Below are 17,554 nucleotides of genomic sequence, written 5' to 3'. Positions count from 1 at the left end.
GGATCCGCCGATTACTTTCTTTTCCGGTTCCACAGCAGACAGCAACAGACTTTTACAAAATAAAAGCCTGTGAGCAACAGACTTTTACAATAATAAGAAAAAAATAAAACAGGGGTGTTCTGTGGCGTAGTGGGTCAAGTCCCGCATCAGACGGCCCTTTGCTGCGTGTTGTTCCCCCTCTCTCTGCCCCCTGCTTCCTGTCTCTCTGAACTTTCCTATCCATTAAAGGCACAAAAGCCCCCCAATTTTTTTTTTAAATTAAAAAAAATTAAATCCGGTTCCGCAGCAGACGGCAACAGACTTTTACAAAATAAAAGCCTATAAAACGGGTGGTTTGTGGCGTAGTGGGTTGAGCAGGTGTCCCATGTACAAGAGGCTATAGTCCTCGCTGCAGCTGGGCCCGGTTCGAGTCGGACGGCCCTGTGCTGCATGTCGTTCCCCCTCTCTCTGCCCCCTGCTTCCTGTCTCTCTGAACTTTCCTATCCATTAAAGGCACAAAAGCCCCCCAAAATAATAATAAAACATGCGTTAATGCGATAATAACGAGTTAACTTGCCCAGCCGTAGTTTAAAGATCATTTTTATCCTCTCTCCTGGCTGCACGGCATCTGATAAAGTGCCATTTGAAATAAAAGCTCAAGTCGTCTGCGACAGTGGAAACATTGACACGGTTTTACTTTTACTAGGAATTCACTGCTGGGCCGATCGGCCTGCGGACAAACTGCGGACACGCCTGTGCACAGATGCACATGGGCGGGAAACCGCGACCTCGCATACGCGCACGCACACGTGCTCAACGAATCCGTGTTTGTGCAGTCAGATCAAGAGCAGATTGAGACACTCGATAGGCTGCAGGAAATGACAAAGGTCAGGCCGTTGAGACGTGAGAGGCGAAGTCGGAGAGGGAGGGAAGACAAAATCTACTGTCAGATGAAGATAAGATCCGGACCAAACAGAAGAAAATACTCTTAAAGAAAAGTTCAAGTCATTAGTCACAGCTAGATACTCTCAGCTACTCCTTGAAAATTGATGAGGAAAAAAAAGAAGTTTTTAATCTCTGCCTTTCACAATCAGGAAACACAGGAAATGAGATTTTTTAAAGGTGAGCGTATCGGTGTGCCACACATCTGCAGATACGAGTGCCCGTGGCCAAATTAGACTTGGAAAAGGGAGGGTGACATTGATATAAAATATGTAGCAGAGACCCTTTCACATCAGAGCGAGAGGGGGGAGATAAAAGCTCCAAAGTCTCCATTCAAAAGGAGATAAGATGCAGAAACAGTCGACCTTGTTGGATTGTTTCCGGGTGTTTGCTGATTCTTTTTGAGGCAAAGATAGATGTATTGTGTGAAGAGGTCCGAGGTTCAGTTGTTCAATCAGCGAGCGAATACTGATGTGAATGGAGACTGATCCAGAAAAGTATACGCTGGAAAAAATCTAAATTTTACCAAGTATATTTTTCTCATTGAGTATCTCATTACACTTAATATAAGACACAACTGCCAAACAAGTACTATTTCAGCCAGATATAGGGACTTGTTTTAATACAATACATCTTGTTAAGTGAAAGTCTTGAAAACAAATTGTTTTGAGTCAGATTTCATATGAAACAAGCTTTTTTTTTTCATTTGAAGAGGTTTTTAAGCTAATTTCCAGATCATTTTTATCTCAAAAGTCCTAAATATCACATTTTATTTCAAGATATCTTGACAAGCCGATTTTCACTAGTTCCATTGGCAGATTTTTTTTGCTTATTTCATGCAAAAACGTCTCGTATTTGTTGTTTTTTTACTTATTTTTGGAGGGGCATTTTTCCCAGTGTATTTCTGCATTTGTGTAGGCAGATAAGGTGACTCCTGGGAGAACCTCCGTGGGCCCGCTGACCAGCATGGTGGGAATTCTTCTCCCACTTTATGTTGTTTCTCTGGTTAATTACCCCTGAGATAAACTTTTAATGTCCCCATCTTGCAGATGGGGGTCAATAAAAGGCTTTTTCATGATTTGATCTCAGCATAAATGAATCTGCGGGCAAAATGAATCGATATATTTTGCCACTGGGGCACTGAAGGCACAATGCTTTCAGTAACGATCATAAAACCCTTCCTTTTCTTTATTTGATACTTCATACAGAAGCCTTTTTTTTCATTACCACACCGACCAGAAGTTGAATTTAACAGAAATTTCTTGCAAGCTTCCAGAAAGTACAGATCCTTGATTCATAAAAAAAACAGCGCTGAGTACCTATTAAGTCCTTTTTACTAAAGCTTGAGTGCGAGGTGGTTAGAATAGGCATAAAACAATGGACTGAATGACAGAAAATTACCCTGAAAGGGTTCGTTGCCTAAACCTGGATGCTTGAAATGTAATCGAATTATGCTATTTGATATTTTAATTACATCTTGGTTCAAATGCAGTAATAATTCTGACATTTAAACTGACATTTTAATTTGTAATGACATTTCCCAACATCGCCGAGCCGTAGATTAGATCAGCGGAGGTATTTCGATGTGTAAAATTGAATGTAATGTTCTCATTCTACCCTGTGTTGTGCACCTACAGCCTCCATCACCGACATCAAAGGAAGGAGGAGCTGCCTTCGACTCAAAGTCTTCGTCAGGCCCCAGAGTGAGTCGCAGGTTGTTGTGTCTGCTGTGCACGTTCTCTTGTGATCGGGCCCGTTTGACTCGGCTAATCTTGTCCGATCTCTTCTTTGTTTTCCGAAGACAATTGTGTGAAAAACTCGGGAAGCGTGCAGGAAGGAGTGGATTTTGACGAGAACAGTCACAACTCCCTGGAACCCAGAGGTGAGTGGGAACATACATCCCATAATGTTTGTGTTTACGCTCAGCGGTCTGTGCAGGTTATTCTTAAAGGGACAGTTTGCCTCTTTTGACATGAAGCTGTATGACATCCCATATCAGCAACATCATTTATGAACATGTTCTTACCCCCTGCTGCGTCCTGTGAGCAGAGTTCCAGCCTCATTTTGGTGTTGACGAAAGTACATTATATTATATTACGGTCATTCTGCAGATGCTTTTATCCAAAGCGACTTACAATAAGTGTGTTCCACATCAGTAGGCAAAAGAACTTCAGGTCACAAGAAATCATAAGTTAGGTACCGAGACAAATGGGAAGACAATTGGCTGAAACTAGTTTCAATGGGGGCTGTTATCACACAGAGAAACTAAACCAGCAGCAAGCTTACTTAGCAGTCAAAATATAGCAAAAAGCAGAATGGTACACTAGACAAATGTTACTTACTTATTCTGGATGAATCAAGGAGTTCACAGTCCCTCCAAAAGTTAAAAACACAGAAGGTAGTTCCGGCTAGTTGGCTGAGGTGTAAAAAAATAAAGCGTTTTGCTTCTTAAAACAATATGCGTTCAACAGAGTAATACATTTGCATCACAAAATCGTTCTCCAGGAAAAAGTCAGACCTCACAATCTCTTGGCCCCATTTTCTCTCCCTTCGTATCACTGCCTGCTGTGCAGACCGAAGTGCAGACTGAGCAGCAAACACTGTAACAGGTGCGGCTGTCGGCAGCAGGCAGTGATACAAAGGGAGAGAAAATAGTGCCAAGCGATTGTGAGGTCTGACTTTTTCCTGGAGAACCATTTTGTGATGTAAATGTATTACTCTTTTGAACGCATATTGTTTTGAGAAGCAAAACGGTTTATTTTTTAAACCCCAGCCAACTAGCCGGAACTACTTTCGTCAACGCCAAAACGAGGCTGGAACTCTGCTCACAGGACGCAGCAGGGGGTAAGAAAATGTTCATAAATGATGTTGCTAGTATGGGACGTCATACAGCTTCATGTCAAAAGAGGCGAACTATCCCTTTAAATACATTAATTTACCATCACCACCACAGTTGCTCATAGATTTTTTAAGATAAAACGTCTCAGACAACAGACTGTTGGCTAATTCTAATAATAAATTACCCGTCTATAGCTTAAACATTAACGTCTAATCAACTGAGTGAAGACGCGCTCATCTTTTTCAGGCTGTGGTTTTCCAGCTGTTGTCCCTTTAATGATGATGATCCTTTCTCTCCCCGTCAGATGGCATCAGTCACGAGTCACCAGAACCAGCGAGAAGGGATGTAAACTCTGTCGGCCGGCACCAGTTTTCAGTCCTGCTGCTCAGCTCCGCTCTCATGCTCCTGGCGGCCATCTTGTCTTTATAGCGCCCAGTCTCAGAAGTTTCCTTCGCAATGGGACTGTCCTGATTGGACCACAGGCCGCTCTACCCTGCAACACCTCCCCTCGAAAGGAGCACTTTTAAAAAAAAAACAAAAAAAAAAACGCTGATAATCTCTCTCTTGGTGAAAGGAGAGAAGAAGGGACTTCAGCAGCGAAGCCTTTGTTGTTTATTGACTTTTTCAAAAATGCAAACTAGTTTGATTCTTGACTTTTTTGGGGCGGGCGCTGATGGTCAAGGCACCCGAGGTGGGAAGCGTCTCTTAATCATTTGCCTCGCCACGGCTCACAGTGTGCAGATATTACACCATTTATTTGTGACGCGCACACGAACATGCTTTTAAATAAAACATAATCTCACGGGACACAATCTACACAATCAGTCAACTCCTTAGCTCGAGTGGTAAAGAAGCACAGCAGGATCCCTCAAAAGTTTACAGATTTCTTTTTTTTTTTCTTTTCGTGTGTTTGGGAACGCCAACAACTCGAAATCACGACTCAATCTCACTTCAACGCGAAAGATCCGAGAGCGACGCGTCGCCAACAGGGAGGAAAAACGAGCGAGGAAGATGTTGCTAGGAGACCGCTGCTAGGAGCAGGCGGCCATGACTTAACCTTCTTCTCAGGTTAAAAAGGACGGACTGTCGCAGATCATGGAGGATTAAAAAGATTTAAGGAAGCACTAATATTTTAAGTGTTTGAATAGGGAGCGATTCAATGATCAGTTAATGTATTGTTTCTTTTTTTTTTTAAATAAATAAATCACATAATTCAATTGTAGCCGCCAACACGGGTGTACAGTAAAATATTTGAACGGAGCGTAGAAGTCAATATGGTTATTTTGCCAGGCAAAATGTATTTTTTCCTATTTATTGTGAAGTCCTTGTGCTTTTTTCTCTTCTGGTTTAGTCTGTCAGTACAGTAGAAAGGCAATAAAAGCAAATACGATTACCAGTTATGTTAGTTCATATTACACACACAGTTCATTTGATACACATGCACACACACACACGAGCGCGCGCACGTGAAGATAAAACACAGTTTAGGTGTCTGTTTTGGAACGAGCGCAGATGATGGTTTTTTTGGTTGTTTTTAACAGTCCAAGAAAGTAAAAAAAAAGAATAATTAAAAAAAAAAAAGTCTGATGTGCATCAGGGTGTAGAAATAGAATGTTTGTGTTTTCAATTTGTCATTAACAAACGTCACAGATGTAGTTTTACTGTTACACGATTGTTTTTGTGAATCACTATTTACACAGCTATTGTAAATACGGGCAATTTTCCTACAGAGTTCAGGGATGAGACCACCAGGTGAAAAAAAAGGTCTTTTTTTGGTCAAATTCTGGGAGAAACCAACTTCGAACGAACAGAAAAAGTGGCTGAGAGATTTATCAGTGAGACGGTGATCAGGTTACAAAGCAGGTGCATGGTGGGCTGTACGTTGTGTGATTCGCTTTCCTTCTTTGATGCTGTGTAAAGTGGCATTTAAAGAGAAAATGGCCCCGGGAAACCCCCCAAACGGATTATTTCGAGAGAGAAAAACTGACCACTAGGGGAGAGGAGATGAGGGTGGTGGCAACCTGAACCTCTACCAGTCAGGGAGCTGAGATGAAGAAAGGAAAGAGGTGAGGAACATGGGATAAACAAATCAAAGTAGGCAGTCCAACCTAAGCAGAGGATTAGGGCCACTGTTGGAAAAATAATAAATTCGTTGATTTGAACGAAAAAATTCGAAATCTGATTGGGACAGAAATTGTACTTCAATATTCGTTAAAAAAATAAAGATTTTGAGAATAATGTTATGTTGGAGTGAAAAAAAGCTCCAATTTTGGTTCATAACATAATGAGGACATAATTTTGTTCAAAACAAGTTGTACTTTTACAAGAATCTGTAATAACAGAGAGTACGGCTATCGGGCCCGTCGTCTCACAAGTCAGAATTTCGTAGAATAAAGTCGTAAATTTACAGAGAAAGTCTTAACGTAAATGTACGTAAAACAAAGAGGAAAGTTTTGCAAAAAAAAAATAATTCCTTTAACCGTGGTCCTTATACTCCACTTAAGCACGAAGACGGGCGAAAAGTTCGGATCATTGGTACGGCCACGTCATACTAAATCAGATTTCAAATACCCGGCTCTAACCTGAAGCTCGGGAGTTAAATTAAATGTTATTCCAGCCCTCAAGTGGGAACATTTAGCATTGAAATCTAGATAAATATTTAATTCGAGCAACGACGGTGAGAGTGGGGAAAAAAGCAGAGATTTACAGGATTATGCCGTTAATTTCACAACATTTAACAGTTAAATCATCTAAGCTGGCGATTGGTCCAAGCAGAGTCACAGATGAAGTATTCTGAGTTAGTTTTGATTTGTTGAGACGCTTTCGCCCTTTCACCCAGCATCAAACGCCCACCGACACTAAAAGGACCGCCGACAGCCACACCAAATTGAGAAAAATCAATCAGTTCTTTTTGTGGATACTGTGTATCCAAGCGTTAGTCTGTTGTAACGTAGCGTTAGACGCTCTTTTCTCCCCCTAACGTCTTTTGAAGGGCAATCGAGCCGACACATCAGTGTTCCTAGCAAGAAAAAAAAAAAGTTTGATACGAAAAAAAAAACAAAAAAACAACCCAATGAACAATTTTCATTTTGTACGTCTTTTATACAAAACAAACAGGATCAACTTTGCACCCTCTTGTCTGTAAAGGTGTTTGTTCAGCTGAGGCACATATCGAACACGCTCACGTTACAATCATCAATCAAAGGGCCTTGAACAGAGAGCAGATGGATCATGGAAAAGCTGGAAAATCTTTGCTTTCGTTGGTTGTCCCGTTGCATCTGAGGCGTCTTTCCTTCTTTCTTTCTTTCTTTCTTTCCTTCTGTTCGCGGCACTCATCTCCACCTTCAGGTGTTCCCGAGCTGAGATCGCCGTAACCGCGACGGACGCGGCCGACTTCTATTGGTGTTAAAAAGCTTGACGTGTTTGTGGCAGCAGACTAAAAGCTCGGTTCTCACATCAACTCTTCGATTGTGTGTTTTTCGATCAAACTGTGCAACAAGGAGGGTGGGCAACAGGCTCCGAGGACTTCTTTGCCCCCTTTTTGTGGTACCTTGTTAGCTAGAGGGTAGCGCCACATCGTCCTGGGTTTGCAGTAGAGATGGGGACTCGAGTCACTGTGACTTGGACTCGAGTCGCTGTTTTGATGTCTTGTGACTTGACTTGACAAAAAAATAAAAGACTTGAGACTCGACTCGGACTTAGAAGTTAAAGACTCAGGACTTGACTTGTCCTATCACAGGACTTCAAAGATGGGGACTCGAGTCGCCGTGACTTGGACTAAAGTCGACTCGAGTCGCTGTTTTGATGACTTGTGACTTGACTTATAGAAAAAATAAAAGACTTGAGACTCTATTCGGACTTGGAAGTTGAAGACTCGGCACTTGACTTGACTTGAGACACGATGACTTGAATGACTTGAGTGTTAAGCATCTAGCATAACTTCGAACTTTGTTCGTCATTTAAAGATCCATTCTGACCAGTAAGTGCTCGTCAAATGAGCTAATATTATCCTGTTAGCCTAGTCAGTAGTTAGCTAACGTTAGCTTGATATGATACGGGGTGGACAGGTTGGAAACATTGGCCATTGATGTTTACTGACAGTTACTTATATCTTTGTCTTTTCACTTTATTAAGATCAGATTCTGCAGGTAAAATTGTAATAATAAGGTGACTTGACCTATCACAGGACTTCAAAGATGGGGACTCGAGTCACTGTGACTTGGACTCAAGTCGACTCGAGTCGCTGTTTTGATGACTTGTGACTTGACTTAGGTAGGAGGTAAAATTGCAATAATAAGGGGACTTTGACTTGACTTGCCCAAGAAAAAATTACTTGGGACTTACTTGAGACTTGAAAGCTAAGACTTGAGACTTACTTGAGCCTTGAAAGCTAAGACTTGAGACTTCCTTGAGACTTGAAAGCTAAGACTTGAGACTTGCTTGAGACTTACTTGAGACTTGAAAGCTAAGACTTGAGACTTGCTTGAGACTTGAAAGCTAAGACTTGAGACTTGCTTGAGACTTGAAAGCTAAGACTTGAGACTTGCTTGAGACTTACTTGAGACTTGAAAGCTAAGACTTGAGACTTGCTTGAGACTTGAAAGCTAAGACTTGAGACTTACTTGAGACTTGAAAGCTAAGACTTGAGACTTGCTTGAGACTTGAAAGCTAAGACTTGAGACTTGAAAGCTAAGACTTGAGACTTGCTTGAGACTTACTTGAGACTTGAAAGCTAAGACTTGAGACTTGCTTGAGACTTGAAAGCTAAGACTTGAGACTTGCTTGAGACTTGAAAGCTAAGACTTGAGACTTGAAAGCTAAGACTTGAGACTTGCTTGAGACTTACTTGAGACTTGAAAGCTAAGACTTGAGACTTGCTTGAGACTTGAAAGCTAAGACTTGAGACTTGCTTGAGACTTGAAAGCTCAGACTTGGGGCTTACTTGAGACTTGAAAGCTAAGACTTGAGACTTGCTTGAGACTTGAAAGCAAAGACTTGAGACTTGCTTGAGACTTGCAAGCTAAGACTTGAGACTTGCTTGAGACTTGAAAGCTAAGACTTGAGACTTGCTTGAGACTTGAAAGCTCAGACTTGGGGCTTACTTGAGACTTGAAAGCTAAGACTTGAGACTTGCTTGAGACTTGAAAGCAAAGACTTGAGACTTGCTTGAGACTTGAAAACTAAGACTTGGGACTTACTTGAGACTTGCACATGTGTGACTTGGTCCCATCTCTGGTTTGCAGCATCTGTTCGTCATCTTCTGTACCTTCCAAATGGATGTGTGTTTTTGTCAGTGCATCTAGCAGTGGGGAAACTTTATTTTAACCACAAGAAGACATGGATGTGCCACAAAACTGCACATTTCTTTTAACATTGTAGTGACTTGTTCCTTGTGCCTATATGAGTCCTGTCCTCTCTTTTACTCGACCGAGCTATTCTAATGTCTCTTTCCTGTTCAATCCCTCACTAGACTTTTCTACAAAAAAGGCCATGTCTGTAAATACACGTGTTGGAGCAGCTATGACTAACTAAAAGAAACACAAAAAAGAAAAAAAAAGATTTAATAAATATTTCTTTGTCGTTGTAATTATCCCGACTGATTTATTTCACCGGTGCTGTGAATGAGTGACAGTTTGTGAGATGGAAAGAAGACGGAGGGGAAGCGGCAGAGCGGCCGGCTGCTTGTCTCGGTTGTCACTCCGTGCGTAATCACACGGGCCGAGTCCAGGGGAAGCGGGGCGAACAGCTGTTTCTCTATAATCTGGAGGTAATTCACAGACTGAAATAACAAAAACAGAAACAGCTTCAATTAATCTTGCGGGAATGTGCAGAGCTTCAGGAGACGCTGCCAAGAAAACGCCGTCTCACACGCTCTCCTGCTCCTCGCTCCGCTCTGCCTCCCCTACTGTCTGCTTCAATTCCTCACTCCCTTTGTCTCTATGCTGACTGAGCCACCTTTCGCCAACCCACTGGAAACACTTAAAGATGTCATTCAGACAGCCTCAGCACAAATATGATGAGAAATCTGGGGGGAAATGATCCTAAACATGTGGGTTTTTTTGGCTAAATGTGGATTTTTTTATCAGGCGCTGACAAGGTGTCCGTATCAAAGTGAGCTGCTTGCTGAAATCTCTTTTCCACTCCTTTGAATTTCATTTTGTGTCGCACTTCCTTGAAGTTGAAGGACTTCAGAGCGTTAGCTGAGAATACAGGATGGGCGGAGGTGTCCTGGTGGAGTTAAGGACTACGTAACATTGGACTTAAAAAACATCCACAGCTTTCAGACTGTCTAAGATTACATTATCCAGTGGGGTTACATGGCCCTGAAAGGATCGGATTATTGGCTAAATTACAATAAGAATGAGTTGAGCGAGGATAATTCTCCTTGGATATATGGCGGTGAATGAATGGGATCAGAGGCACAAAGCGTGTCATACCCCGGTATGATGGTGGCGCTGTACCCATTCCAACTGTTGCTAATAGAGCCACTTCCTGTTGACCTCTTCACCACCAACAACAACAACAAACTCAGGCATTGGAGAAAGATGGAGAACGCAGAGCCAGATGAAGCTACGTCCCTCTACATTTGGTCTGTGATGAGCTGCTTGTTGCACAAACTCGATGCCCAACGGAGCATTCTCCATCGCGTTGTTTGTTTCTTTCTGACGGCGACAACAACAGGAATATCGTCTCCTTTGACTTCCGGGTCACGACCCTGGGAAAAAAAATCCAATTTATAGTCAGATTAAGGTGTCTACATGAACTTAATAACTCAATCTTATTGTAATTTAGCCAATAATCTGATCCTTTCAGTGCCATGTAACCCCACTGTATGACATCATCATGGTTATTTCCTTAGACAGGCCAAAGCTTCTTTCTGAGCTCTTAGAAACATTCAAGTATTTTTTTAAGGAGCCCCCTAGGGTACACGGGAGAAATAAAATGATGGGTGAAAAAGAAAAAAAAAAGATGGACTTTTGCGAGATCTTGCAAAACTTTTGCGAGATCTCATATGATCTCGAGGTCGTATTTAGGACAATCCGGGTCACTTAGGCCCAACAAAAACAAACAGACACAAACATGGAGTAGGAGAAATTGATCAAATTGTATTTTGAAATGGGCCTAAAATACAGCGAGATAAAAACTAAATTACTCCCACTCTATGTTTGCGTCTGTGTTTGTTTGGTACAGCGTTTTCTTACACTAAAAAATATTTTTAAATCATTGAAGCTCTTTTCCTTGGCATTTATAGAATTCAACAAGACATTTAACAGATTAATTTCACTCTGTTCGGAACCTTCCTTAATGATAAAGACCTTTTTTATTGGAAAAAAAACACCGACTGTCCCTTTAGGTGTGCTTCAATATTGTGTTACATTTCACAGTTCCAAGTTATATTTGATTTTGGGTCTCTGTGAAAGGGAGAAAGAGATAGAACAGGGTTTTGTCAAAGAAAAGAACTTCAGTGTCACATGGATAAATGTGCAGTGAAAGAGAAAGTTAGTCTCAAATAATCAAATAAAACCTAGGCAGACTGTTTTAGGGGTGTATTTTCATACCTTCTCACACATTCTTACCTCCATAAAATGCTTCTGTCAGATATCCCCGAGTCATTTTGACCTTTGTCAGCTCTTTCCTTCTGTTGTTATGGAAACATCACTGGTACACCTCACAATGAACACAACTATACTGCTTAAACATTAAAATCCCAATTTAAGAAACAGGTTTGGAACCAACAGTAGGTTACTTTAAAGCTGAGCCGTTTCCATTATTTTGGGTGTAACGTCCGTCTTCCATGTTGACCTGATGCGGTCGACTGTGGGAACGTCTCAAACTGGACTTCCCACTGATAACCAGACTCCTTTTATCTGTGTTTTTAGTCTGAGGGCAAATCTGTCAGACACTTCCACTTCCTGTTGCTCCACTCTGTGGTTTCCAAGACACCTGTGTATTCTCTCTTTAATCATTATTTAAGACCAGAGAGATCCATTTCATGTTTCAACTCACCTTTAATATTATTAGGGAGAAATCCACAAATGTGTTCATGGTGGCGGGATTGGTTTCAGACAGACTCTGCTGTTGGACAGCAGCTTAAGACCAAAAAAGCTGCTGATCAATAGTTTTTGTTCATGTTAGAACACAGAAAACATCAAATGTGGAAAGTGAATAAATAAGTGAAATATAATAATATATAAAGAAACAGTTGGAGGAACAAGTCAAAACTACATACCGTATTTTCCAGAGTACAAGTCGCACTTTTTTTCATGGTTTGGCTGGTCCTGCGACTTATAGTCAGGTGCGACTTATACATCAAATATTTATAATTCAACATGTTTTTAAATGTAAAATTAATGCTGATTGACATGAAAAGAGTAGTAAACATTGCTATCTACAGTCAGGAGAGGACAATCTAGGCTTGTGACAACTTTATGCTAACAAAGAAAGCTAATTGAGGTCTGAAAGCAAGATGGCCAGAGCCGGAGGAACGAGTCCACAGGTGGGTGTTTGAACAACTTACTGCCGGGAGCGGCTCGTCAGCGGTGCAGTTAAGTCTCCACGCCCTGATACTTCCCAAGGAGATGAATATAAATGACTTTGCAGGCGGGCAACTTCCTCTCTATCAGAGCATGGTGTGTCAGAAACTACCGGCAGACTTACAAGCCAAGGTCGACTGAACACAACAGATTATATTATCAACGTGGATGAGGTCAATTCTTGGTCTTGGATTTTGTGAAATAAATTTCTAAATAAGTGCGACTTATATGTTTTTTTTTCCTTTTTCTTTTTTTCCGACTTATACACCAGAGCGACTTATAGTCCGGAAAATACGGTAGATTGATTTGCAACAGTTCTGTAACATGATTGCGTATAAAAAGAGCACCTTAAAGAGGAAGAGTCCCTCAGCAATTAAAATGCTTCCACAAATTTATGTAAAGCACATTGAGTTGCCTGTGTTATGAAATGTGCTATATAAATAAAGATTGATTGATTGATTGATTGATTGAAATTGTGGAGCAATAATGTTCCTCAATGCAAAATTGGGAGTACTTTTATCATCTACACTACATAACATCATCAAAATATTTAGAAAACCTCTGAGCATAGGAAAATCATCATTGGATGCTTATAATCTTTGGGCCCTCAGGCAGCCCTGCATTAAAAACAGCCATGTTTCTGAAATCACCGTCTGTAAACAGTCACTGTTTTCCCCTGGAAAACGGTTCTGTGGTCAGACCAGGAGAGTTATCATCTGCTTTTTTATCAGCACTAGGTTCAACAGCCTGCATCTCTAATAGTCGGAGGGTGCATTTGTACCTATAGAACTGGCAATTTGGACATCTGGAAAGTCACCATTAATGCTGAAAGGTACATACAGGTTTTAGAGTGTCTAATAATGTCTTGTTTGCAAGATTAGCACCAATGCTATCTTGGCTACGTCCTCTGTTGACATGGAGCACTGTGGGTATATTTTGACATTTAATCAAGGAAATAGCAGAGCACAATCTGATATTGCAAGCCAAAAACCCAGTTTTTTTCCCCAACTCTACACATTAAGTTCACAGTTGGAAAGTTCAGTGCCCAAAATCATATTTGGACATGGACAGTAGGTGCAAACTCATAGAGAAATCAACGATTATCAAAATAACTGTGTTTGTGTGCACAGGGCCTAAAATTGCCCAGAAGAATCCTGTTTTCCCCTGATGAAAAAATAACTCGGAGACGTGATATGTGTCATTTTGGATGTTTCAGAGAAGTCAGATGGGCCTCTGATGGAAATTAAACCAATATCAAAGACAGTGCTGTATTTTCCACACCAATTGCACCCTAATCTTGAGGACATTAAGTGAAATTACGGTACACCTCCACAGGGATAATGGGGTAGAAGAGTGATAAACCGACCCCTGTCTTCATGTAACACCATCCATCTCAAAAAGGAAAAGTATCCTGGCATTGGAAGGCAGCTTCTAAGGAAAAATATAATGGACTTCTGTTAAACTTGGCTTTTTAGAGTACAGTAACTATGTGCTGAAGAAGAAAAAAAAATCAGGGTTTATGGGATAAATCATCTGGCAGTGAGATTAGAGTCAGATTCAGAACTGTGGTGAAATCTTTGAATGTCCAGCATGCTTCACATACAAGTAGGTTACAAGTTTGACACCTCTAATTTACAAGCCTCCATTTCCTGATGCCTTTTCCTTTCGTCTTGGCCTTGAGAGCGTCTCACGAGGCTCGTGTTAATTTGATCTCATGGGAAGAGCCCTCTGTAATATCTCCACTTTAATTCTCAGCGCTTCCTTTTCAAACTTTTATTCCCGTCCTCTTCCATTTAGCTGAAGGCTTGGAGCAGATGGAATGGGGCGGCGGGCCTCGGCAAATTAATCGTTTTGGGGGAGCGAGGCATTAGCATAGCAGCCAAACGCTCGAACCCCTCCTTCAGAATGGGCGGCCTTCGACCGCATGGCAGCGCAGCAGCAAACCCCGAGGACAAACTCATTTCAGAAATGATCATGGAAAATCATGTTGGCCATAAGCGTGGATGGCGAGGCGCAGGCTGTGTTACTGAACTCTCCCGTACGGCCATAATAGAGACCACACAATAGCACGCCGGCCAATTCTCTGCCCTGCTGTTATGATGAAGCCCTATTCAGTTTTATGTAGGCCATCTGTAAGACTACTCAAACCTAAAAATAAAGGGTGAGTGGAATAGAACATATTCATCGCTCCACGCTCCGAACTGAATGGGATCTCTGAAAAGGAGAGAGCTGAGCCAGAGAAAACAGAGAGCCGCGCTGTGATTGACTCAAGGCCACCGAAACTGGTTAAATCCATTATTCAGACACATTCAGAGCCGAGGGGTTGAGACGAAGGGGAAAAAAAGAAATCAATAGGCCTAAAATGGCCTCCTGTGCTGGCCCAGCACAGTTGGGAGCATCTCGATTGATTATTACTTATCTGTCTCATACGTTGGAGCAAAACAATGTCAGTCCAGCTGTCACTGATCTCAGCATTTCGGGGCTTTCTTAAAGCAACTAGCACTGACGCAGGTGAGTCTCTAACTGTACAGCACAGCACTCCTTAGCCAAAGTGAGCTTTACCAACAGGAAACCTTTCAGAATGTCCACTGTATGATGTACGAGTTGTGATTAAGTAACTGTGACATTAGAAAAACCACCACTGCGCAGTAGTCTTGAGCTGCTCCTCATTTCTTTGTATTTTGCTTCTTTCTTGCGATCTTTTAAAGTTTTCCTGAGCAATAGTTCCCTAGGCTTTTCTGAAGGTCTTTTCAAACTTTTTCTTTGGAGACCGACTGCTTTTCAACTCATTTTCAGTCCAGTCCTTGTGCCTCTCTGTGAGTCGTTTAAACTTGATTTCTGAATCATTAAAGCATAAAAAAGGGTGCCTAACTCAAGTGGTGAACCAGTGTTGCGTCCACGCATAACAGACAACTTACAAAAGAACCAATTTCCATTACCTTTAGAGAGTTTTTTCAGCCACTTTGTTACCAGCAGCCTGTCACAAGGACACTCAGTTTGTCTCCATTTCTTTAGCTGCATCTATGAAAGTTGCCAAAGATAACACAGTTTGACAAACATTGCACCAACAAGGTGATTCCTAAAGAGCTGTTGGCTGAAACCTTGGCATATCTCAGCATTTAAGTGTCCTTAAACCCTAAACTGAGCATGTGGAGGACAAAGGTGTCAAGTACCAGGACTAAAAAAACATATACAGCAGATTATCTGAAAGTGTTATCAAAACGAAGCAGGAAAAAAGTCAGGAAACATCTGCTGTTGGCCCAAGCCTCATCAGAAATGGGCTCCATGGAAGGGTGGCTGTCAAGAAGCCGTTCTTTAGGAAGGGAAACAGGGAGAAAAGGCTGAGCTGTGCCAAAGGACACAAGAAGTGGGCTTAGAATCAGGTCTGATGGAGGGATGAATCCTCCCCAGAGCCACTTCCTAATCTACAAAAAAAAAAAGAGAACAAGGTGTGAAATTGGCCACGAGTTAAAAAAAAAAGAAAGAAAAGTCAACCATACATCTAACGCTGTTGGAGAAGTTCATTCTTACTGAAGAACAGCTTCAGTTTGATGTCTTTTCCAACAACCTGAGTCTAAGTGCGAGTTTTAACCTTAAAGCTTTCCTCTCAGGGATGTTAAAGACCAGGAAAATGCTGCAATGCTGTGTGAGACACCCCTCATTTCTTTATATTTTGCTTCCAAGCAGCCAGACCTTCTCATCATCTTTCTTTGGACAGAAGCTGCTTTTTCACTCGTTATCAGTCCAGTCCTCCTTAAACTTTCACTTAAACGGGATTTCTGAATAATTCAAGCATAAAAAAAGGCACCTAAAATCAAATGGTGAACTAGTGTTATGTCAATACATAACAGACAACTCAGGCAAAGAACCAATTCAAATAATATATCTGAAGCTCAGACGCCTGTAACGATGACATCAACACATCAGCAGCAACAAGGTGATTCCCAAAGAGCTTTTATTCGAAAACGTAGCATATCTCACTATGGTATGTCCTTAAAAATGAGGAAGTTTTACAACTGGAACACAAAAGAAGAAGAAGTGGTGGTCTAAAAAATCTATCTACAGCAACAGGATCCATCTACTGTTCACTGAGCCAAAGGACACAAGAAGTGGGCTGAAAATCAGTGGCAGCAGGTCTGATGGAGGGATGAATCCTCCCCAGAGCCCGGACCTCAACATTACTGGAGCAGTGTGGGATCATGTTGGCAGAGAACGCAACAAAAGGCAGCCCACATCCAAAGAAGAGCTTTGGGACGTCCTTCAAGAAGCCGTTTTTTTCCATGTGTACATGTGTTCCAGTTGCTGTATAAACAATTATTAAAAATGAATAGATTAATAAAGGAACCCATTTAGCTTGTTAATGGTCAGTGAAAGCACACATTTCATCCATAAATGGATTCATTAGAAGCCACTCATGGATGACTTTTTATTTGTTTGAGCACATGTTCTCACATAAAAAAATGGTAAAAACAAAGTCAGTTCCTATAAACCAAGGCAAAACGCTTGGTATAGGATAGGTAAAGATAGGTGGCAACTCATGGTCCAATGGAGACATTGGTGTACAAAACAGAAGTATCAGGGTAAGTTTCAGTGTTAGAAACAGTATTACCTGAAGTAGGTTTCCTATGTGCAACCCTCAGCAGCATGTTACAGTAACTGTTATACAACAACAAGCCGAAACACATGGGACAACAGAGGCTGCAGGCGGTGCACAGGCAGGTGTTCTCCCAGCCCGGGGCCTCAAGAGGCCACCTGGCACACACAAACACTCACAGGCTCGCTCACTTACTGCACAGCGGTGCACACATCACAACAATGCAACTAAATGGGATCCCAGGAGCCAGCTCATAGACAGGGCAGCTCTACAGCACACGCACAGATAACGAGCCGCTGCCCTGGTTTAGTGCGGTGGGTGCAAAGTAACTGGAACAATCACAAGATGTCCGACTTGCCGGGGTCCAAGCGTCTATCCGTCTGAGGCAAAAACACAAAAGTTTGAACAAATCAGTAGTCTTGGTCGACTGAAACCCTGAAATATTCGGCTAAAAATCGACTAATTCAGGGAAAATGATCTTCATTAAAAGACAAGTGCTAACGAAATAAAGTTGTGCATTGCTGAAAAATGGATGGTCTGGGTGTATCTGCAGTTATATTAAACGAATAAACGATTATTAGCCTATAATATTGAAATATGTTTAATATGACATTAATAGCCTATAATATTGAAATATTACCGTTTTTAGATGATACGCCATGTTTG

The 17,554-nt window shown here is 41.5% G+C and overlaps 1 protein-coding gene across 1 annotated transcript in view; it reads left to right on the top strand.

Annotated features, from left to right (window-relative positions):
- LOC142373317 (ephrin-A5b-like) overlaps positions 1 to 6,776 on the top strand; it is a 117,818-nt gene extending 111,042 nt beyond the window's left edge. Inside the window, exons 3-5 of the mRNA XM_075456519.1 lie at positions 2,559 to 2,624; positions 2,723 to 2,803; positions 4,065 to 6,776. Coding sequence (XP_075312634.1) covers positions 2,559 to 2,624; positions 2,723 to 2,803; positions 4,065 to 4,189 — 272 coding nt within the window. The 3' untranslated portion in view covers positions 4,190 to 6,776. The remainder of the gene's footprint in view (positions 1 to 2,558; positions 2,625 to 2,722; positions 2,804 to 4,064) is intronic.
- Positions 6,777 to 17,554: the final 10,778 nt, after the last annotated feature.

This window comes from Odontesthes bonariensis, chromosome 22 (assembly GCF_027942865.1).
Source record: "Odontesthes bonariensis isolate fOdoBon6 chromosome 22, fOdoBon6.hap1, whole genome shotgun sequence".
NCBI classification, from domain to species: domain Eukaryota; kingdom Metazoa; phylum Chordata; class Actinopteri; order Atheriniformes; family Atherinopsidae; genus Odontesthes; species Odontesthes bonariensis.
This window is presented reverse-complemented; position numbering and strand designations above follow the sequence as displayed.